Source organism: Passer montanus, unplaced genomic scaffold (assembly GCF_014805655.1).
Source record: "Passer montanus isolate IOZ18808 unplaced genomic scaffold, ASM1480565v1 scaffold58, whole genome shotgun sequence".
Lineage (NCBI taxonomy): Eukaryota > Metazoa > Chordata > Aves > Passeriformes > Passeridae > Passer > Passer montanus.
Window position 1 is genome coordinate 1,320,448 of NW_024370816.1, and position 22,776 is coordinate 1,343,223.

The 22,776-nt window shown below is 40.5% G+C and overlaps 2 protein-coding genes across 4 annotated transcripts in view; both read left to right on the top strand.

The window, feature by feature from the left end:
- The window catches only part of STXBP3 (syntaxin binding protein 3), a 45,384-nt gene extending 35,328 nt beyond the window's left edge, over positions 1–10,056 (top strand). The window contains exon 20 of the mRNA XM_039726311.1: positions 10,032–10,056. The gene's annotated coding sequence lies outside the window, so the exon portion shown is untranslated. The remainder of the gene's footprint in view (positions 1–10,031) is intronic.
- The window catches only part of GPSM2 (G protein signaling modulator 2), a 26,765-nt gene continuing 4,011 nt past the window's right edge, over positions 23–22,776 (top strand). Inside the window, exons 1-10 of one of the 3 annotated variants that reach the window (XM_039726308.1) lie at positions 23–116; positions 16,304–16,525; positions 17,603–17,738; positions 18,200–18,342; positions 18,838–18,961; positions 19,223–19,338; positions 20,339–20,494; positions 21,251–21,359; positions 21,759–21,888; positions 22,204–22,271. In XM_039726308.1, coding sequence (XP_039582242.1) covers positions 16,305–16,525; positions 17,603–17,738; positions 18,200–18,342; positions 18,838–18,961; positions 19,223–19,338; positions 20,339–20,494; positions 21,251–21,359; positions 21,759–21,888; positions 22,204–22,271 — 1,203 coding nt within the window. In that variant the 5' untranslated portion in view covers positions 23–116; position 16,304. Of the gene's footprint in view, positions 117–10,210; positions 10,348–12,338; positions 14,946–16,303; positions 16,526–17,602; positions 17,739–18,199; positions 18,343–18,837; positions 18,962–19,222; positions 19,339–20,338; positions 20,495–21,250; positions 21,360–21,758; positions 21,889–22,203; positions 22,272–22,776 lie in introns of those variants that run through there. The other 2 variants (XM_039726305.1, XM_039726307.1) reach the window with 2 other exon arrangements.

Sequence of the window (22,776 nt, forward strand, 5' to 3'; positions counted from 1 at the left end):
GGCTCCCGCGCCCCGCCCGCCCCGCGCGCTCGGCCCCGCCAGGCAGCCCGGCTCGCACAGCGCCGGCCCCTCGGAGCCCCGCTGTCCTCTCGCAGCCCCGCCGGCCCGGCGCACAGGTGAGCGGTGCGGCGGAGAGCGCTGGGTGCCAGAACGGGGGCCCGGAAGGTGGCCCCGGCAGTGCCGCGGCGCCGAGCGGGGCGGTGTGTTGGCCATTGAAGCGGCGGTGCGGCCCGGTGCCGTGTGCCGGCCGCCGCCGGGCGCCCTTGGCCAACAAAGGCGGGAGCTGCCGGTGCCGGCGCGGGTGGGCTGTGTGGCACGGTCGCCCCGGAGGCTCTAAAGGAGCCGGTGCCAGCAGGGCGGTGCGGCGGCGGCTTTGGGCGCTTGTGCTAACGAGATGGGTAAATGAAATGAAAGCGTAAGGGCAGGAGTGAAACAGGCGGTGATAGAACCGGAACCAAAAATCTGCAAGGAGTGAGGTGTACAGGGAGCAAGTCTAAACTCTTGTTCGAGAGTTTGAGTTAGACATTGTGTTGTGGCATTTCTGAACTCCGATTATACCAAACCTAGTCTCATTTATCTACTAGACTGTAGGGTTTGCTGGTGTAGTTCCTGCCTTTTTGTTGCTTTTTCACTTTTTCCTGTGGAGGGGTACAGTAAATCAGAAACTGCTCTCTATGCCTTTATTGACCGGATTGCCAAGACACAAATTCTACCCCACCCTGAAGCTGTGGCCTTTCTTCTGCTTTAGAAGCTTTTTCAGCCTAATGTGCTGTTCCTCTTAGATCCTTGCCAGTGACTGCAGGGCTCATGTATCCTGGGTTGCCATGGAGAGCTGTGCAACCTTCTCAGAATTTGGAAAAACGTGCTGAGTCTTGCATCTCAAAAAGATCAGTTAAGAGATTCTAGTCCCTGCTTAAATTTTGTCTGGAAACTTTATGCCTCTTTTTCAAGTGATAGTTCTGTTAGACCTGAAAATGCTAGCAAAAAAGACCTCCTCATAATACAGTTCTTCTAAATTCGTTGCTTATATATATTTGTAGTGTGTTTAAACTTATTTGTAGGCATGTCCAAGTGTTCCTTCTTACTGGTTTAATGAATGGTTAGCAAGTCTTCTGGACTGTGCATCCCTCTTCAGTAGGAAGGACTTCGTACTTCCAGTTACTTCCGTATAAAGCTGGGACAAAACTCACCTGAAATCTAAGACAGCTTTACTGGACTAAAAGAAACCTGTGTGAGTCTTACCAGTTGCTTTATTTAGCATGCTGTTGTTTAAATGCTCTTGTAGCTCTTTCAAGCATCTTAAAACTGCTTGGGGTTGTGCATTGCTGCTGCTCTTGCTGCAGAATTACTTCACAAAGAGATGGTTCGAAGGTCAGACTAAGTTTTGAAAAGCTTTTTTCTAAAAAGAAATGCTCTTTGTCCGTAGTTTTAACTACTGAACGTAAAGGGATATATTTTTTTTAGCATTTATAATTTTTTTAGGTTCTCCTCATCTTTCACTTTTAAAATTTAATAGCCAACATATTGCTACTTTTGTCCTCCAGGTTTATTGTAGCCTTTGTGTGGTCAGTTTCACTTTCCACAACTTAGTCCTGCCCAGATCTGTAACTATAGTCCTGGTTTCAGTAGCTTTTAAGGTTAATGTCTTTATGAACTTGGTTTTTATTGAGGAGTGGGCGATTAAGACTTTCTGAAGGGTCAGTCTGTTATTGTTATCACTGCTCCTGCAAAGAAAAGCAGAGAGAGATACCAGGTACCAGAAAAAACCTTAAACTTTTCTTTACCCATTTAGTAGCAAGTCAGCTCTACAAGTGATTATATCCAAAAGGGAAAGAAGGTATTATTTTGTGGAAGACCACAATATTAGGAATGCAAAACACAAGAAAAGCAGAAGTGGAAGGACTGGCAAGAGATGTTCTGAAACACATACAGTGTTGAACAGATGATTAATGGCAAGTTGCCTCTTGGGACTCAAATTTGGCAGTGTTTGAGGAATATGTTACTTGTTCATATAGTAAAACTTCTTTGCATTATAGGAAGGAAAGTTTTCATTCAGCTGGGTTGCAGGGAGTATAAACCACATGTGATTTATAAAGAAGGCTCTCTAAATCTATTATTTCTTTGTTATTTCTGTTTGCTACACTATTTTTCCTCCCATTGCCATGTTAGTATACTCTGAGGAGTTTTGTTCCTTGCCTGCAGCACTTTGGACCTTACCTAGTTGGTTTGTTAGAGAACAGGATGTGCTACTGTGACCACTTCTGTCAGTGTAATAATGCCTGTACAGAGTGGATAAACTGGCAGTGGGGGCAAAATGGGCTGCAGTCCAGTAGTCATCACCCTGATGGAAGAAATGCATTTAGGAGATTCTCAATAGATTTGCAGCTGCATCCCAAGCGTTGGAATGAATATGCAGAGCAATTTACAACTTGGCACCTCAACAAATACTGTTTTCCTTAAATCTCCATAGGTGATATGCTATAAATATACTGTACCTGTCAGTGTTTTTACTGTTCAGCTGTTTAGTACAGCTATATGTAGCTGTGACTCATTAGAGGGGATGTTAGTGGTTGCTGTTAGTTGGGAACTGAGGGGCACAGGTGATGCACCAAGCAGTGCTGCTGGCATTAACCTGTCGTGGATGATTGCAGTTGTGTAACAGAGGTTCTACGAGGTAGAAGCAAGGCTTCCCTGCGAAAGTCTGCTTTGGCTCTGAATGAGCACCACAGTGCCAACCAGGAAAGGTAGAAGCAAGGCTTCCCTGCGAGGTGAAGCCTTGCTGGAGTGTAAGGATTCATTATGCTGAAAGTCTGCTTTGGCTCTGAATGAGCACCACAGTGCCAACCAGGAATTTTGAAACCGCAGCTATATTGCTTCACAGAAATTGCTACTGTGTCTTACTGCCAGTGATTCTAAGGATTATTAGTTTTAAAAAAAAAATTAATTAATAGAATTATAAGGTAACTCCTTCCATTTCTGTGTAAGATGCTTGTACAATTTTGTCTTCTTTCTTTTTTTACATACCAGGGTCTCTTTTTAAGATATTTCATAGGCTAAGAAGGAGCCAAGCTAGGTGGAACATTTTATTGTAGAGATTTGTGAGCAGCTTGCTCTATCAGCTTAAGTGCAAATAGCCAGCCTTTTGTGCTGAACCCTCCTATGTGGGGCTCTTTCATACTGGATAACATGCTCCAGTTCCCAAACTGAAGGTAGCCGAGTGTCTGGTTGCCTGGGAGAGGCCCATATATGTTCATTTGCATGGTGAGATTGTCCCAAAGGAGCAGGGCTCAAATTTACCTTCAGAAGTTGGTAACAAAGCCGTTACTGATTTATTGGGAATGATTTCAAGTTACACTGTGAATAAAAGGATCTCTTACTGCTTTGTTGTGAACTGTTGTTGCAGTCTGTTGTGGTATTTGTGCACTTAAAGTGTTTGAATGCAAATCTCATCCCCAGTTGTGGGAGATGTTGGAAAGAAGGCAGTGCAATATTTGTTTTCAGTCTGTGAATGACAATTTGTAAATAAACTTGGATCTGGTTCTGATAAAAAATAAGAAAAGAAAAAGGATAAGGAATCCTAATACCTTGATGTATCAAATATGTGGAAAAATTCTGACCTGTTTTGACTGTGATCTTATTCTGCACCATTTTTGTATCTGAAATCTTAATCTTGCTGCATGTAGAATTAGTTTTCAGTTGCCTGATTAGTTTTATGATGGATATATTAGTTTTATTTTGCTGACACTCCATGTTCTCCTTTCTTATTTTATCATAATGTGGGATTCCCCTAATTCAGGATTTAAATAGATGGCTTACACTAACTATCTGCAGGAGTGTCTGTATAATAAAAATACTCATGGTTTCCTGTGTTAACTGCACTGGGTTCTTTAACCTGCACACTGGACAGTAATTATGTACATTCGGTAGCAAGCTGTTTGCCAGTTAAATACTGGTTCTCTCAGAAAAAGAAGGGAAAAAGCAATAAGCAGGATATACAAAGTTTGAAAGGCTTGGCGTGTTGCAGACCTTTAGCATTACTTAAAGCCCCAAACACTCCATTCAGAACCAAAATCCTCCTCCTAATCTACAGAGTCGGTGGAAAGTACATACAGGAAATGCCAGAGGGCAGGTGGAAATGGTCCCGCATTACAGGCTCGTGTTTGCCTTTAGCAGAGCTGGGAGAGCCGGGCATCCTGCAGCTGTGCCAGAGCTGGGAGTGCAGGGCAGCCAAGAGCAGTTAACCTGGGAAATGAGGGACATGAACCTTCTCTTGCCTGACTTTAGAACCTACCACGAGCAGGGTCTGTTTGGTTTAGGCAACCAGTGAAATAAAGAAAACCCCAGACAAAAAATTTGTACAGAGTGATAAATTAAATATCTCTGTTGTTGCCATGTCTGTCATAATGCAGGGCCACATTAGCAGTTAGGTAATGGATGTTGGACTCTGCTCTGTAGCTGTGTTCCTCTAGTTCTCAAATCCAGGATTTCATTTCCAGCTGTTCTTGATGTCTGTCATTGTTGTGGGGGATTTGTTTGTCTTTTAAAAATGGATTTTAAATATGGAGATGAGTGTCTCATTGCTAGGATGTTTTTAAAGGTTTTTTAAAAAAATACAAATAGAGCTTCATAAACTAGTGTGATTTATATCACGTGAAGTAGTTTTGTGGTTTTATGCTATATTTTCCTTACCTTGTTTCATACAGTTATTCGTATTTTAAGTAAAACTATTTTGTGTACCTACTTGGGACTCTTTGGGACTGTTCTGGGGCTACTTGTTCTCCTTTGTCACTAGGGGGTTTCTCTTCCTGTAGTCATAAATTAGAGTAAATTGATGAGTGAATTAAAATAATTGGACAGAAACCCTGTTCTTGATTTGTACAGTGCTACAAAGAAATTAGGGACAGGAATGAAGAGACGAATCTGATTGTTCAGGAGTTTGTGACAGCCAGTGATAGTATTTGTGTAACTACTCATTTAGCAATTATTTTAATTGTTTGAGGAGGGTTGTGAGTATCTGAACTTCTATTATTGGTATTCTTCTGGTCTTTTATAACCTTTTGTGCTTCTTTTGACCATCTGGAAAGACTGCTGGTTACTGAAGTCATTAAGTCTTGGGCATTAAGTGGCTAAAAAGGGAGATGGGATAATTTCAGAGATAACAGAGTCAAGTTTCCCTCCCTCACTCTAGTAATCCTTTTCTTTTTGATTCACAAAAGGCAGTTAGCTCTGCATCTGTCAGTTCTGGTTACAAAATGCCTGTCTGGCCTTATGCTCTCAGTTACAATTTGGTGATTCTCTTTCTAGCAAGGAAATGACGATTTTCTAAATAAAAGATAGCTCTGTGCACATCGTTTGGGCAAAGGAGAGGAACCCTCATGTTCCATTTCCTATTGGAATAAGTGAAAATCCAGGCTTGTGGTGCAGTGGGGTTGATAGGATTACAAGTCAACATCACCTCTGGGACAAAGCCTGTGCAATACCTACCCCTTCCAGGCATTTCAGGCTGTCTGCAATATTCAGCAATGTGTCTTAAGATTTGTGTGGGCCCATATTTATAAGTCAGCATGGTAAATATAGGTGGGGTGGAGGAGGAAGCATCTGAACCAAGAACATGAGATAGTGGTTTAATTTATTTGCAGCTTGACTGATGAGCCTGGTGGCATAGGATGTTTAGGTGGGGTCTCTGCCACGCTCTGTGTTGACACAGGCTCTGCAGCAGGAGCTCTGTCACTCACACCTGGGAGGAGCAGCTCAGCTGTTTGTGATCTTCAGCTTTCCTCTTCTGTCCATTAATGTGTGATGTGAGCTGCAAAGTGCTAGCATGCTGCAGAGCCAGTCCTATAAAAGAATCCCTGTGGTTTGTTCTGGGGTTTTCTGCTCAACAGAGAAATCTATCAGGAGGCAAAGGCAGTATTTCAGAGCAGGTATTGCTCCACATCATCATGATCCTGAACAAAACCTCAAATTCACCTCACCAGTGGAGGTGGTTTCTGTGTGCACTCAGCTAATCTGCTGTTGAACAGCTGTCAAAAGTGGTGCAGAGAGGAGTTTAAAATTAATCTGCCAAGAATAACAACAGTGACCTTAGTACAGTTGTTTCTTGTATTTGCAGGATCCATACTCATGACTAGTCACTTGTACTGTGCTCCAGGTTTGGAAAAATTAGCTTTTCCCCAGAATGGCACACATTTACTTAAAGGCTTATTCACGGGGAATAGATATTACTGCAGAAATGCTAATGATGATGTTGTTTACTATGTTAATAGTAAATACAATATTACACTTGATGTGAAATTTTAAGGCTTTTTGGTGGCTTATTTTAGGCTTATCCATTAATTCTGGTCAATTTTGAAAATATCCTTGAACAGCATTGAAGACCAAAATAGAGAATGCTTTACTTCCGAGTGTTCCTTGTGCTATTTGTATTTATATGCTGTTTTATATTTTGAAGGTCTGAAACCAAGCTGATCTCTGTATTTCAGTAATCAGACTGTTGGTATATTTTTATTGTTGTGTAGTCTGGTTCTTCATTCACAGGGTATGCAAAGCTCTGTTTTGTTTTTAGATGACCCAGTTCAAGTTTCTTTTCATTTTTTTCTTTTTTTTTCTCCTACCCATTCTGTAGCATCTTTCTGAAAGGAAATTCAAACTTAGTTCACCATTGGGAAATTTGTCTTAATCTTGAAACAAGAAGTCTCTGTCACTAGTTCTTCTCAGGAAATGCAATTTATGCAGTAGATCTGCCTGTATCTGTACTTTCCTCTATTAGCTTTTGAATCTCTCTGTCAGTGATGACTTCATTTGGCAGATGCTCCTTTCCCACAGATTTGTGAGGAATAGCAGATGGGGAGAGAAGGCATCACTTGATGGTCTCCTTCAGGGAAAGGCAGAAGGAGCTGTTTGATATTCCAGTGACCGTGTGTCAGCTGCCCGGCCCTGTGACTGCATCAGCAAAGCAAGGCAAACTTCTGATCATCTGACAACCTCCAAAAAAGGTGTGGGCTGAGGAAAGGAGCAAATGAAGCTGCTTAAAATGTGCCATTTTGAGGGGATGAAGGAGAATAAAACCATGTTCTCCAACTGTATTGTGATTATTAGTTCTGTGTACTGCAAATAAATCACAGCATTGGCTTTCTGTTACTTGCTGATGAATTTTCACCTGTGCAGAAATATGATTTTCTGTCAAAATGAAATGAAAAAATCTATTGTATCTAAGCATTGCAAACTGATTAGGCTCTTTGTCTACCATTGAGATAAAATTTATAGGATGAAATCAAATCATTGCTGAAATGGAAAATGCCTTAAAAGGTGAAACACCTGTCTGGAAGCTGTGATAACTGGAACTATTAGCTTGCATAGAGGCTTTGAGGAAAGAAATAGCAACCTTTGTTTTATCACTGTCAGGAACTTAAAACATACTGATTAGAATTAAAAATAGGGGGGTCTTGGTTTCTGTAATTTTTCGTGAGAGAGAGAGAGTGAGCCTTATTCCAATCTTAGCATTTGTGTCACTGATTCAGTGCAGGGATGTTAATGGAAGGTTGAGATGTACTTTCATAATGCAAACCCCATCTGTATCCATATAGCTTCTCTATAAATCTGTGGTTATACAGATTTTTACAGAAGCTATATGAATACAGATGGGGTTTGCATGATGAAAGTAATAAGAAAAAAAAAAGAAAAGTAACTTTCTGCATGCAATAAGCACATTTTTTAGATAGAGTATTTAATTGAGGCAAATTGGCCTTTTATTGATGGTTTAATTGAATATCCTTTAGCTGTTTGTAGCCAGGGTGAGTAATCCCTAACTATGGCTCACCATTTTCCTCTGATAAAGAATTGATACCGTGCCTGTTTTGTCTGTTGTGGGCTATGAAGGGCTGCTACATTTGATTGCCCAACCTCTGCTGTGCTTCATTTGATCTGGAGGTGGTGAGGCTGATGTTCATTTCTGTTCTGGTATCAAACAACTGTGTAATCTGTAACACCAGTTTAATTTCCCTCTCCTGAAGGAGACCCAGCCTTTTCTCTGTGGGCTTTTTGCTGCTACTTCGAAATAACAGAAACCCTTAGGACTTCCTGTATTAAGTAAAATTGTGCATTTAAAATGTTGTGTTTACAACTTCAAGTGTTTGACTTCCATCTCCTGCATTTTGCATTCCCCACTCTAATTAATGTGATTTAGGTTTGGTTACTGATTACATGTTGGCTTGGCTGAAGGCGTAATTGGCATCCTAATGACTTACGCGTGAAGTAGCCAGGTATGAAGAGCAGACCCAGTAATTGTGGTTGGATCTGTGATGATGATGTGTTTGTCAATGTGGGTGTGTCTGTATCACCCTCCCCAGACTAGGAATGTGCTGTATGGCCAGTAAGGAGGGAGAAAAACAGGAGTAGTGGTTCCAGCTCTTGGTGGCATCAGTCAGATGATGAGGACAGATGTGTAGCTCAAATATAGAGAAGCTGTAAACACCTGATCTAAAATACTGCTAAAAATAACTGATATTTAAATAAACACAGATATTCTGATGTACTTTTAAGTATAACTGCTTTTTAAAATTCAAGTTGGCTTTTTATTTTTAAAAAAGCTTTAAAAATTATTCAGTTAATTACCATTACATTGCAAATATCCAAAAAATTACTACAGTCTTCATTTCCTGATCTATGTGTACCAGAGTACACACTTTTTACTTTGTGATGCGTTCCTCTGTGGAAGAGAACTTCCAAATCCCTTGGATTTGCTGAGCAGCAGGAGTGCTGGAGGGTTTCTATAGGCTTGGGGCCATCTGCCTGTATGAGCTGCCTGAGCTGAGGCTGGACAGACTGCCACAGAGTGAATACCTGGAACACAGCCTGCCCAGCGTGTGGGTTGCAGTGCAATTGTAACCTGTGGGTGTCACGCTTCATAATCGCAAAAATACACCCACACCCTCCTGCTGATGCCAAATAATTCTAGTGATGAGCATGGAAGGGCAAAATACTTGTTTAATTGGAAGAATGTGGAAGTCTGTTTGAGGGCTGCTATCAAGGTAGAGTAGGATGGGAAGCATGAATCTTCCCAGCTGGGACTTGATAAAGCTAATGAGAGGAAAAGGCATGGGCTGTATCGACAATTAAATATACAGGTTTGCATATTCTTCTGATGACAGCTTCGAGTCTGAGCTCTGTTCCTGTCTTTTTGACACCTCTGCAGTCTCCTGATGAAATATGCATTTGTGAATTACACAACTCCATGTTTACTTGGAAAGGAAGTTAATATTAGTACTGAGGCGTAAATATGTCACTGTCTCTACTAAAAATATGTTTAAAAGTGGGTAACCTTTGATTACAGGGTTTCTTTTCTGTTAATTTTTCCCAGCCAGCCCAAACATGTCTACTATTTATATGCTGGCTTCTGCAATCCCTTTGAAGCAGAGTTTGGAGCTCACATTGCAGTGCTGCAGAATTTTTGAATAGGAAGCCAGTGTTAACACCACTTGCCCTCCAAACTCCCATAGTCCCCTCTTTTCTTTTGGGAGCAGAGAAAAGAAAAGCCAATATAGAGCTGAAACCTTTGCTGGCTGCTGTGCTTACAGTATTGCAGGTGGGACAATCTCCAGTGGATCATCTGCAGATGGGATTGTGCCCACAGTTCTGGCTGCTGTGGGCCTTCAGCTGATGATCATGGTTTCAGCAGCAGTGTTTACACGTAAAGTACTTTGCGATCTCTTCTATATTATGCCTTTCATTCTGTAGTTTTCATCCTTTAAGGTTTTTGCTTGGAACTTCATGAGGCCAGAAAATACTGACAAGGGTAAATTCTTCGAAGTCTCCAAGACAAGAGAGTGTTGGTTTTTGTTAAACCTCTTTGGCTTTCTCACTTGCCTACAGGAATTGCCATGTCTGTGTAGAAGGCTTTGGCTCTGCCTTTAAGTTCTTGAATGACGTTTCCTGTTTCGTAGGAGCAGTGTTATGCTTTTACATCAGCTGCAAATGCTGATGAGTTATTAACCATAAGACTTCAAGCCAAGCATCTTGTGTTCCCTTTGCAGAACCGTGGCTGAATGGAGCTTAAAGGGCCACAGATGCAAGAAAGAACGTGAACATTTCTGAAGGTGTGAGATGTGTCTGGCAGTGACCTCCCTACCTCAGTAATAAAGAAGAGTTTTTCTACAGGAGCTTAGGATATCTTTACTCCAGCTTCTTAATATACTAACTGGAATGGTGCTCTGACAACAATTCCCCATAATAAAGCACTTACCCTACTACAGAACAGTATTTCTTTCTCTACTGATAATGTAACTCAATGGCGGAAAATAATGTTTTGATAAGCATGCCTGAAGATCGTTCCTTTCACGTGCGATACAGGTAAGACTCCGGTAATTCTGCTGTAAATTAATAAGTGCTGTTAATAATAGAAAGCTAAACAAGTGGCAACAAATAGCTTGATATCTCTGCTGGTAGTGTTATTGAAATTTAAAATTAAATTCATTTTTTTCTTGATTTTTGAATGATGAAAAATCACTCTTGCTGTGTAGCAGATTATATTAGTATGATTGTATAGTACTGGAATTTGCATGGTAGCAGAATAATACTTTATGCATGTATTTCTTCATATTTGGGGTAGAATTATATGAAGTATGGTGCCTGCAGGGTAATAGCTGCTCCCTCTTATAGCTGTTGGGCTGCCTATGCAAATTGCTGAGTTTTGTGTGTTAAAGTTCTCTGTACTTGGCCCATTATTGTTTTGGTGAATGACAAGGTATTTTCCTTGCTTATGGAAACTGCCTTGGTGCCTTGCACTCAGAAGTACTGTACTTGCAAGGGAAGAGGATAAGGGATTTCCCTTCTGAGAGCTTTTATAATTTTTCTTCTGAATCCCCTTTACAGACCTGGGACAACGTGTTAGCATTTCAGACTCGCTCTAATGGAGCTGAACTACAGGAGCATTGTGTAGAGCATGGTGTTTGGAAGGGTAAATCTTGCAGCTCATTCAGTAGGAAAGGACACTGGAAGACTGAAATGATTGTTTAAAAATAAGTAAAAAATGTGGTTCTTGTGTGCTACTCCCACCCCTACCCTGATTATCCTTTCTTTGGAGGTCTTTTCCTCACTAGCTAACAGCAATAAGGCTGTTAACCTGTATTGGTAAGACAGCACATGTTATGGCTTAAAATTAATCCTTTCAACCTTCTGACAATGTTAGATTGCTGTTGGAGTGGTCTTCTCTTCCATTTGATAGAAGAGAAGTCCTTAATTTAATTTCATACAAGTCCAGTGTCCTGGGTGGCAGTGCAGCCAGCTGGGGAAACTGTTTCATGGTCATTAAGGAGAAAAATTAGCAAATAATGCTGTAATTTACTGTTTTCTCTCTTTGTTTGACTAAAATCTTTATCCTGTGGCTGTGACCCTAAGTGTGTGAGCATGAGTGCTGAGTGTTTCCTGAAGGGACCCACTGCCCAGCATTCTCTACCACGTTTCCCCACACTGGTGCTGCTGCTCTTGGTCCTCCCCAGACAATTTCAGGATGTCCTTGCTCACTCTTTAATAAAAGCAGGAGCTGTTCAGGGTACTGTTACAGAATTAAATGGATGAAAAATGTGTCAGGGCCAATTGACTGCTTTAAACTGACAAGATAAAAAAAACTTTAAAAAATTTGGCAGTCACAGTCAGGACACAATGTCTTACTGCCTTATGCTGTATTTCAGTACAGGTTTGAATGAGACCAATTAAAAATATCAACAATAACAATATTAATGACCTTCTTAAACTTTTCTGCAAGAGCTATCATCTGATTCGCTTTTAAAAAACATGATGGCAATATACTTTTAATTTAAAAACAAATAAAACTTTCTTAAGACTTTGAGAAACCAAGGATTAATTCAGTATATTGACCTGGAATTTTATGAAGATATTGAAAGCTATAATTTGGAAATATTTTATTTTGTTGGAGTTTAAAGTTTAGTGCAGGAAATAAAAGGGCATAAATTACTGGGGAGGGAGTTATCAGATTTTTAAAAATTTTACTTGCAGGTATTATCCCAGGCTTGTTTGGCTGTGACTGCTCTTTCCTTCTTCTGGCATTCCATTAAAACTGATTTTAAAGAAGTTGGAGCCCACTCCTAAGGAAAGGCTTTACTGTGGGTCTGTTTCTGACTGTGCAAGTGTTTCTTTCTCCCCACAGTAATTCATCAGTGTCACTTTCGCTGTTATAAAAATGCTTACGCTGGTGGAAGGAGGGTTTTTTGTTTTGTTTTTTTAGTGACTGAAAATGCTAATGTTACTTGATTTGTATTAATAAATGGGTGAATGTTATAAAAATGCTTACGCTGGTGGAAGGAGGTTTTTTTTGTTGTTGCTTTTTTAGTGACTCAAAATGCTAATGTTACTTGATTTGTATTAATAAATGGGTGAATATTTGTAGAACTTGCCTCTTTTGGCCTGCTAAATTCATCCACCAAAAGCTTGTAACTGCTTTTATCTTGACTGGAGCAAAAGAAGGCAGCATTCAGGTGTGGTTTCTTTGTGTGTGGGTTGTTTCTAACGTGCCCATCATGCACAGTGTGTCAGAAGCAGTGCTGCAGGGGCGCTGGGCTGCAGGGGCGCTGGGCTGCAGGGGCGCTGGGCTGCAGGGGAGCTGTGCTGCAGGGGAGCTGTGCTGCAGGGGAGCTGGGCTGCAGCTGTTTGCAGTGGCCACTGTGGAGGCTTCTGCTCACGGGGAGAAGCCAAGAGGCAGGGCAGGAGTCAGGAGTGGTATGTCAGCTTTATACAGGATGCTGTGCATCTGAACTGAGGAGATGTCATGGGTTGTTTTGTCTCTAGGTGTGTTACTTGTGTGTTTCAGGCAAATTTATGACAGCTGTGTTCCCCCTCAAAAGCAAAAGGCCCTCTTAGTGGGAATGGAACTGAGTAAAACTAAATTGTGTTTGGAGATTGTAGTAATCGGTGGGTGTTACGACCTTCTCCCACTGACTTAATTCTTACCACTTTTCTTGTTCTTACTGTGAGATGAGAACAGCTGAAGGGAGGGAGAATAAAACAAGGAGGTAATGTGCTTAGGGTTTATATTCATAGAAATAATAAAGGTTTAAAATAGAACATGATAAAGGTCAGAGAAGAAGGAGGGGCCGGGGATGGGAAGAAGAAAAGAAAAAAATACTGGGGAGCCAGGCAGGAGGAAAAGCTTTGAGGGCCAGATAAGGATGAGGTAGTTTTACAAATGAGAAATTATTCAGGAGATGCCAGGCAGCTATAGACAGCATGACAAAATGAAGCCCTGTGTGAGCATTTTCAAGTAATCTCTGAGAGAACGCTGTCCTGTTCAGCAGGAACAGAATTGCCTTAGGAGTGCACAGATGAATGGGGCTTGTTCTCTTCTCCTCTCTGCACATTCAATGTATCTCTTGTTTGGCCACTGGGTGTTGAGTAAATAATTCCATTCAGCCCAGGGAAAGAGAAAGTAATGTCATATTCTCCTTATAACTATTTAATGACTTCCTAAAACATTGATAACTTGGCCCTGTCTAGCCTGCCACAGTGCTATTTAACCATTAGTAGTGACAGGTGGAGAACACCTACGTAAATCCTAAAAAAAACACCAAACCAAAAAAAAAGTGTTAATTTGCATAAGAGTCCTTTAAGTAGCAGAGGGGAGAAAAAAACATACAAACCAAAACCAACCCTCTTCTGAATCCAGTTTTGGTACTCAATGGAAAAGCCTCGGAAACTTTTAAAATAACTGAATGATTTCATAGCTCTTATATAACCTGAATAAAATATTGAGTGCAGGCAACTGTGGAAATAAATATTTAATTTTCTCTGTTCTATTTTGGTATAGCTTACTTAGATTTTGAAATGGTAGGTCAAAAGGAATGGATCCAGATGGAATTAAAGTTTTAATTTGCTGTACAGATTCTAGCAACCTGTTAACACAACTTCTCAAGAGTTGTGTAATTTTTGCATTCTCTTTTTACTCAAGCAATTATTAATTCCCATTTTAATTTACTTCCTGTAATTCTGGTTGAATTTAAACACTCTATAATAGCAGCTGATTTTCATCATTCTAAGCCATTTGCTTCTTAGTTGTTTTCTGTATGAAAGATCCCACATCTTTCATTTTTATAAGTTATACTGAATCTAAGGTTGCAAAGTCAAATGATTGTATGTCAGATTTCCTGATGAAATGGTAATGCTGCCTTGCCATTTGGCATTTTTTGGTGTGGTGTGAAATTAGATGAATGCAGTCTCTCATGGGGGCTACCATACTGCAGCACTCTGACATTGCCCTGGTACATTTTAACTGCCTTTTCTTCACTGATGATGTGGCTGATGCCTCACAGTTAATTTTTGTTTTTAATGGAATAAATTCACTTACCGAAGCAGAGTCCAGTGTAGCATTTTCACTGTTATGTCACACAATCATTTTGCTGGAAGTTCTGCTCTTTTTAGCCATTCAAGCAAAAATCCAAAGAGTGTGGCTGTGTGAGGGTCCAAATCTGCACCATATTTTCTAGCTGTCACTCTAATTGGATGTGTCAGTTAACATGAGGTGCCCGGAGAGAACCTCTTTGGATAGGATTAAGATTACCCAATGAAGTGTTTTAAGTCCTAAACCTTCAGTTGCTGATGGTGTAATCATTTCTGCCTTGCACTTAATTGTACTTAATCATTTCTGCCTTCTTCTGTCTTACATTCGACACATGCACAATGTCATGAGAGCCAGGTGGTGTGTTGTAGCTTGTAGGAATGCTCTGACTTCTCTGAGAAGAGTTTCCAAACCTAAAAATACTGCATGTGTTATGGATATCCAACCTGGGAAGTTGGGCTTGGCAAGAACTTCATGCTGGAGTTCTCTTTTGCTGTCAGCATCTCTAGCAGCTACCAAGCAGACAGTGCTTTTGGTTGCAAAAGTTAAACATGTCGGTCATCTCGCTGTGCTTAAGTTGTGGCACGTCGAAGACCAGCAGGTATGGCAGTATTTTGTGTTTTGTGTTGTACTTGTGATCCCAATTCTTCTAGCTCTTTTGGAAATAGTTAGATTTTTCTAAAATATTTCTTTCTTGTTCAGATTTGAGTAGAAGTTTGTATAATCTTTTTTTTTTCTAGTTTAAGAAAATAAAGAAATGTAAATATTGCAGGTATGTTAAAAACTTCATCACTATGTCAAGTCAAAACAGGTGTCATCTGGTGTTTCCACTACAATAACTTCTGCAAAAGCCTGCATTTGATTGTCCACTCTTTGGCAATATTATCATATACTTTTTCAACAATTACAGAATGTCTCTTACTGGGTTTCATTTTGAAAAAATCTTAAAAAATATAAAACACTGACATTTTTGCAAGGTTTTTAAAATGCATCTATCCTGAAAAAGCTGGAGAACCATATTGCTTAGAATAGGACCTGGAGCTGTTGTCTTTCTCATCTTCCTCTCCCTGCCTCCCTCGTATCTCGGAACCAGAAAGTAGGAAACGTTTGGATAACATTGTTAACACTGAAATGTTGTGTTTTGTACTCCTGAGCTCACAGGGGCAGAAATGCATGTGAATGCCACTGTAGTTTTCTATCAGCTTCTTTGTTCATGTTCAAAATGTAATATTCTACAAATTCATTCATGACTGCTGTATTTTGTACGTATAATTGCACAATTACTTGTTTATAATAATACAAAATATTCCAGTAGGTTCTGGAATAATGGTGTATCAGTGGATAACTTGAATTAACATACATTTTGTCATTAATTGAATCTAGGTGTTTTTTCTTACACTAAGAATTTTCACAGCAGTGCTAGTTTAAGAAATTAAGTACCAAGGAGTATTGAATTACAGAAGAAGCAACTTGGGGAAAATTAGTCAGTCTTTGATACACAGAATTTGATTGTTTTCCTGTGAATCATTGTGCAGGTTGGCATCACCCTAAAATTTGAAGTGCTTCCATTTGTCAGAATCAGTATTTGTCAGTAATAGCTTGATTTCTAGGTAACTTTTGTGAAATTATCTAGATGGTGAAAACTGTTTTTGAACCCTTTGAGTGCTGCCTATGGACAAAGCAGTGTTTGGTTTCTTCTCTGAGACTGAAAAAATAAGAAATTCCAGCTGTTTGTTAAAATGTTATTTTGCTTCTCACGGACGAAATTGATGACAATTTCCATTTCAGCCTTAGTTTCTGCAATACTCTAAAGCAAAGCTCATTGGCTGTAGTGTGGTGCTGATTCCCTCTCCTAAACAAATAGAGGCAGTCTGAGTAAGAGAATGCCCTGTTCAGAGCTCAGGTGCTGCACAGGGTGGCACTGGCAGTGACTGTTGGCCTTTCTTGTCACCGGTGCAGGATGGAGGCTTCCTGCCTGGAGCTGGCTCTGGAAGGCGAGCGCCTGTGCAAGGCAGGGGATTGCCGGGCTGGAGTGTCTTTCTTTGAAGCAGCTGTGCAGGTTGGAACCGAAGATTTACGAACCCTGAGTGCTATTTACAGCCAGCTGGGCAATGCCTATTTCTACCTGCAGGAATATGCAAAGGCCTTGGAATACCATCACCACGATTTAACTCTTGCAAGGTAATGTTCCCCCTGTCATCCCATTCCGGGAGATAGGAGCAGCTGACTGTTCATTGTCCTGCCAAACCCTGCTATTAATACTGGCTAATAGTGAACCTGGTGGTGGCAGAGGGCTGGGGGGCCTGCCAGGTCACTTGGGTGCCCTCTAACCTGGCAGCTAATACTTGGTCTAGCACCATAATCCTAGAACTGACTGAGGCCTCGCCAGGTTTCTGGATAATTAAATGGCTGCTTTAAATCCACCCTTTCTTTATCCTTTCATGTTTCTAAAACTCAGTGTTTCTAGTTCTCTGTATTGTTGAGCTGCTCTCTTGTTTACTGGACAGAACTCCTTAATGTTTATCTGTGTAAAACTCATGATGTAATACTGTGAAATTCTAAAACCCTATCCCTTTCATATGCTGTTTATGTGTCTGACTTTTACTGATTTGTACAGACCCAGTAAAAGACACAGGCATATAATGTACTTAACCTCAATTTGGCATAAATCTATTCTTCCCCCGCCTTACCCTGCTCCTGTGCAGTGACCTTGGGGCATTTGTTTTTGTTGTGTTGTCCCCCAGGTATGACAGTCTGAGTGGTTCAGTGGCAGTCTCTTGCCTTAGTCTCATTTAAAATCTAGAAATGAAGTAGTGCTTTGGGCAACAGAGGAGACCGTAAGTCTTAAACCTTACAGTTAAGTGTCTTGTTAAGTTAAAGGAGATTTTTATCTAAAAGGAGATGGTCAAGTAAAACCCAAATGCAGTTAAACCTCTCTTTCTAATGCTGGGACTGTCTTTCTAAATCATATTTAAGAATATTATGTCTATTTTCTTCTTAAAAGATATGAATTTAAAAAATCATGTTAAGCAGATGATCAATACCATGAATACCAGCAGCTGGCCAGACAGCACTGACAGAATGAGATGTCTGTAACCACAGACTGAACAATGCTTGAGTGCATTTCAGATATAAAATGAACTGAACACATACACATTTACATAGTTGTGGTCTCTTTCATAAATTCATGTAATTCCCTACCACACTTTGGTTTAAATTACACACTGTTTCCTGGGTACTTAATTTCTGCTGTTTTAGGACAATTGGAGATCTACTGGGAGAAGCTAAAGCTAGTGGGAACCTGGGCAACACCTTAAAGGTACTTGGGAATTTTGAAGAAGCTATCGTTTGCTGTCAGAGACATCTGGATATTTCCAGAGAACTTAATGATAAGGTAAGAATTGTGCAGGAATTTGGATGTGAAGTGCTAACACACATTCCTGAACCCTGTGGTACTGGTGAGGAATGTGCACCTTTCAGAGGGAAATAGTGAATATTCAATTTTTCTTTTAGGCAGTACGAATCTATTAGTTGGAATACAGTTGTTTGTACCTGGAAGACTATAGGTCCAGGTTAAATATTACCCTATTTTGTGGTGGGTTTGTTTGTTTTAAATTTCATTTTTAATGGTAATTGACCTCAAGAATGTATCTTGTTTGTCAAAAAGAAGTAGTATACAAAACAATTGGATTGAGGGCCATGACTGGGTAGATGATAGTATGTTCAGAATGGGCAGAGTGGTTAATGGCAGATAGTTAAGGAACTTTTTTCCCATCTGTGAATTGTACAAATAGTTGTTGTGACAGAAGACTTTGAAGCATGAAATTTTAATGCCTTCTTTTACTTCTGGTTCAGGTTGGAGAAGCAAGAGCACTGTACAATCTGGGAAATGTATATCACTCTAAAGGGAAAAATGTAGCTAATGCTGGGACTCATGATCCAGGAGAACTTCCAGATGATGTGAAAAATGCTTTAGAGAAAGCTGCAAAGTATTATGAGTAAGTAGTAGCTTTAAGTGTTGGGGGCTGGGAGGATATGATCACGTTCATTAGAATGTGGGAGATCTGCAGTGCCATGAGCTAAACTGTGGAGTGCTTCTCTGCAGAACTGAGGTACCTGTCAGTTTGGTCTTCTCAAACAAGACAGTGCACTGGTTTTTATCATGCCCTCACTTGTACTGACCTGACAGCCCTTAGTTAGAAACCAGCAGAACTCTTCAAACCAGGCTGAGACAACAGGACCTTGTTATGCCTGTGTGTGTAACTAGAGGGGAGCACACTGGCTTGAGTTAGAATGCAGTGGAGTTTGGTATCTCACAGAAAGTGTTTCTTGCTCAGATTCATGGTTATTTAGAGGCCATTAAAATAGGCCAAAGTAGAATACCTCTGCCTTTTCCTTTATATAAGAATTAAAAAAATTATTTAAATTACTGTGAGAAAAAACCCAAACCTTTTAGAAGTCACTATTCTCCTTCTCACTCTCCCCCAAAACAGGGAAAACCTGTCAATAGTGACAGAGCTGGGTGACAGAGCAGCACAAGGACGTGCCTTTGGAAATCTGGGAAACACACACTATCTTCTGGGCAACTTCAGGAGTGCAGTTTTAGCCCATGAACAGGTACAACAATGTGCTAGTAATGAATTCTGTTCTAGCAGAATATCAGGTTGCTCCTGACCTTTAGTACATGTGTTGTGTTGGATCTTGTTGCAAGCTTTTTAATGCAGGTTTTAAATCTTAATGGCACGAACTTCAAGTTTGGCTGTTCTTATCAAGCATTGTTGACCTAAAGAATGAGATTTTTTCATGCATTTCTGCATGCAAATGTATGTTACAAAGTATAAAGTGGAGTAACTAATGCAGTTATTTCACATTTTTAAGCGTCTCCTAATTGCAAAAGAATTTGGTGATAAATCAGCAGAAAGAAGAGCATACAGCAACCTTGGAAATGCCTACATATTCCTGGGGGAATTTGAAACTGCTGCTGAATACTACAGGTGAGAGACTGCTGATAAACACAATTTATACCTCTTGTGCAGTTTACTTCTGTTGTGCCTGATACTGTAACTCACTGTGGAACAGCCATTGCTTCAACATATACTTTAGAAAAATTTCCATTTGTTTAGCAAAGAAATTTTTCCTTTGTTAACTATTCTGGTTCACTTAAGGGAGGGGCAGCATTAATGCTTTTTATTTTGTTAATTCTTTTGCTACTTTAAATAGTTTCTTTGCAGTGCTGTAGACAGACATCTTTCACTGCTAGGCATTTATTCCCATTATTCTAAAAGCAGGCATTACTGTCTTAGCTCTTAGTGAGTTCTGGAATGATGTGAGTAGCTTTCCTACCCTGAGATGAGTGGCTGCCTCAGGTGTGCTCACCAGCTGAGAGAGCTGGTGCACAGCAACATCAATTTACATCCTCAGTCTGTATTTTCAAGCCAGACTTGCCTTGATCTCTGCACCACTAAGCAGTTGCTGCTGTACCTGGGAAAGTAAAAGCTTGGCAAAGATACAGTATAGGTGTTGTTAGCATCTGACTGGGATTTCAGAGCATGCCTGTTCTTAGGGAGAAAAGCCTCAGTACTGAGCAGATCCCTCTGAGCACTCCAATTCTTCTTGCCCAGCATGGCTAGGCTGGCTTGGTGGGTATATGCCTGTCCTGGCCCTGCTGATGGGAAAGTAGGTATTGTAACACTGGTATTAAACAGTGCAACCTGTCAGGGAAACTCCTACAAATTATTAATGAAGCAGTAAATTAAAAGATGCTGTTTGAGGAATCAGCCTGCTCTCTAATGAAGTAGGTTTCAGTGGAGGGGAGTGGAAGACTTTACAAGTGTGAGATTGCAAGGGTTTACAAGACAGTAATTGATTAGCTGGTAATTTGCTAGCCTGCTGCCCCAATTTGTTGAAGTTGTGTAACTGATTTTAGTTGTGCATGTGCACTTCTGAAAGCTTCTCCTTGTGGTGGTTTCTGAGGTTTCTAACCCTCTCCTGCAGGAGGACACTGCAGCTGGCTCGGCAGCTGAAGGACAGAGCTGTGGAAGCGCAGGCCTGCTACAGCCTGGGGAACACCTACACTCTGCTCCAGGACTATGAGAAAGCAATTGACTACCATCTCAAACACCTCGTGATTGCTCAGGAGCTACATGACAAGTAAGCCCTCAGAGATTGTTTAATGTATGTGTGACACTCAGCAAATCCTGTTACCTTCAATTCTGCTGTTATTGTTCCCCATGTGACAGCTGCATTAATGTGAATTCCCCCAATGCCGGGCTTTGGTTTTCATATGGAAAACGAAAATTACTCATAATGGTACTGCAGCTAATGAGTCTGAGATGAAAGACAAATTGATGAATGACTGTTTCTACATAATCTCCTGTCAGCATGTCTGTGTAAATTAAGGAAAAGCAGATCTGTCTTTCATGAGTTCATTATAGTAATTCACCCTACTTTCAAAAGAATCTGTGTTCTACTTGCCCATGAGTTAATATAGGAAGGGATGGGGGAAGGAGAATAACACAGCAGCAAGTAATGTTTACATTACAGTACTGATTTCTGAGGCCTTTTTTATAGTGTCAAGTGCAACCATAATTTTTTGCAACATTTAAATGTACCCTCTTCTTAAGTCAATAAGAATACGGAGGACTAATAAGGCATGCAAAGTAGGTTATACAATGTCCCATGCTTACAAAACTAACTTGTTTGATGTGAGCTTAAAAATTAAAATTTTTAATTAAATTTGTTCATATTTGTTTATAACCAGATCACTCTCCTTTAAATAAAAAAATTTAGTATGTGATGATTGCCTCCATTTTTTTGGCACAGCAAATGACTTTGTCAGTGCTGTGAAAACCTGACCTCTGGTGTTGAGCAGGTAGAGGTGTAATTGCAAATGTGTGTTGCTTTCAGAATTGGGGAAGGAAGAGCATGCTGGAGTTTAGGGAATGCTTATACTGCTCTGGGAAATCATGACCAAGCCATCCATTTTGCAGAAAGGCACCTGGAGATTTCAAGAGAGGTATGATTTTCATATTCCCACTATGTTGGCTGTTGGTTTTTGCTCTCACTCACAGAGGTGTTATGGAGGTGTGTTCATGCATCTGATTTTGAGCAATGGAATGCATTCTCAGTTATTCCTGAGGCAGCTGATTCCAGGTTATTTCAGCCAGTCAGCTCCCTAGTCCTAGTGTCACCACCCACAATGTCATCACGGACTCCAAAGTTGGTGGCCTAGCTGAGATTATTTTAGCTTTTTATGTTACCTGTTAGTTGTTACTTCTTTAAATAGATGTTGTCAGTCTTCAACCAGGAAAACCTTTTCAGCCTTTTTCTCTCAGAAGTCATGGGGACAAGGATTGCTTTAATGTTACACATGGGATTATTTGTTAAGGTAATACAACTGCTTATTTGCTTGAAGGTAGGAGACAGAAGTGGAGAACTCACTGCCAGACTTAATCTCTCAGATCTTCAAATGGTTCTTGGATTAAGCTACAGCACAAACAACTCCATGATGGCAGAAAGCCACGCAGTGGAAAACAGTTTGAATGGTATGTGCCGCTTTCTGAAGTAGTCTCCGAACAGAGAACATAAAAAAGAATCTCATTTGAGTTCTTTACTGAGTTGGGGTTGAGTATGAAAGTTTGCTTGGTTTTCTCCCCCACAGCTACAAAAGGTCATTGCGGTATTGGAGCCCTTCAGCACCTCCTTTTCTGGAGGGTTTATATTGTGAATCACAGGTTACTGCTTAGTTTCTTCATGTGTTCTAATTGTGTCCGTGTCTTGGACCTCAGATGAGTACAGCCACAGCTTGTCAAGTGACACCACAATTTTTAATGATAAAAAGATGAATTTGTCTCTTGAAGGTGGCAGACCAAGAGGACGCCGTTACAGCATGGAGAACATGGAACTTATGAAATTAACACCAGAAAAGGTTGGCACTTTGCTGCTTCCTGTTCTGCTGCTGAGATTGAAGTGAAACATTTCTGAGTGTGTGCTGATGTGCCATTTGCCTCCCTTTTTAATTTAGTTGATCATAGGAGCTCCATAACAGCCAGTCTCACAATACTAACAAATAATACTTTTGTCATGTGGGTAACAGCATGTGACAGGTGATGGCTGTAGTGGCTTGTTGGAAGCCTGCTTTATTCCCTGCACAAATGAGAAAGAATGGGGTTCTGTAATGAGCATCAAAGGAATTTTTGTCTCTTTATAGAGATGGGTTGAGGTTGCAGCATGAAAGTAATTCAGAATAAAATTCCTAAGCTTTAGCTAAGCTCTTCTGAGCACTTTTTCTTTGGTTACAGTAATTTTATAGGGGCTTAAAATACATGCTGTTTTTCACTTTGAGATTTCAACCAACTTGCAAACCATCAGAAGCTTCAAACTCCATCTTGAGTAAGGATGCTATTTCAGAAATGTTACAGCTGAGTCACAGG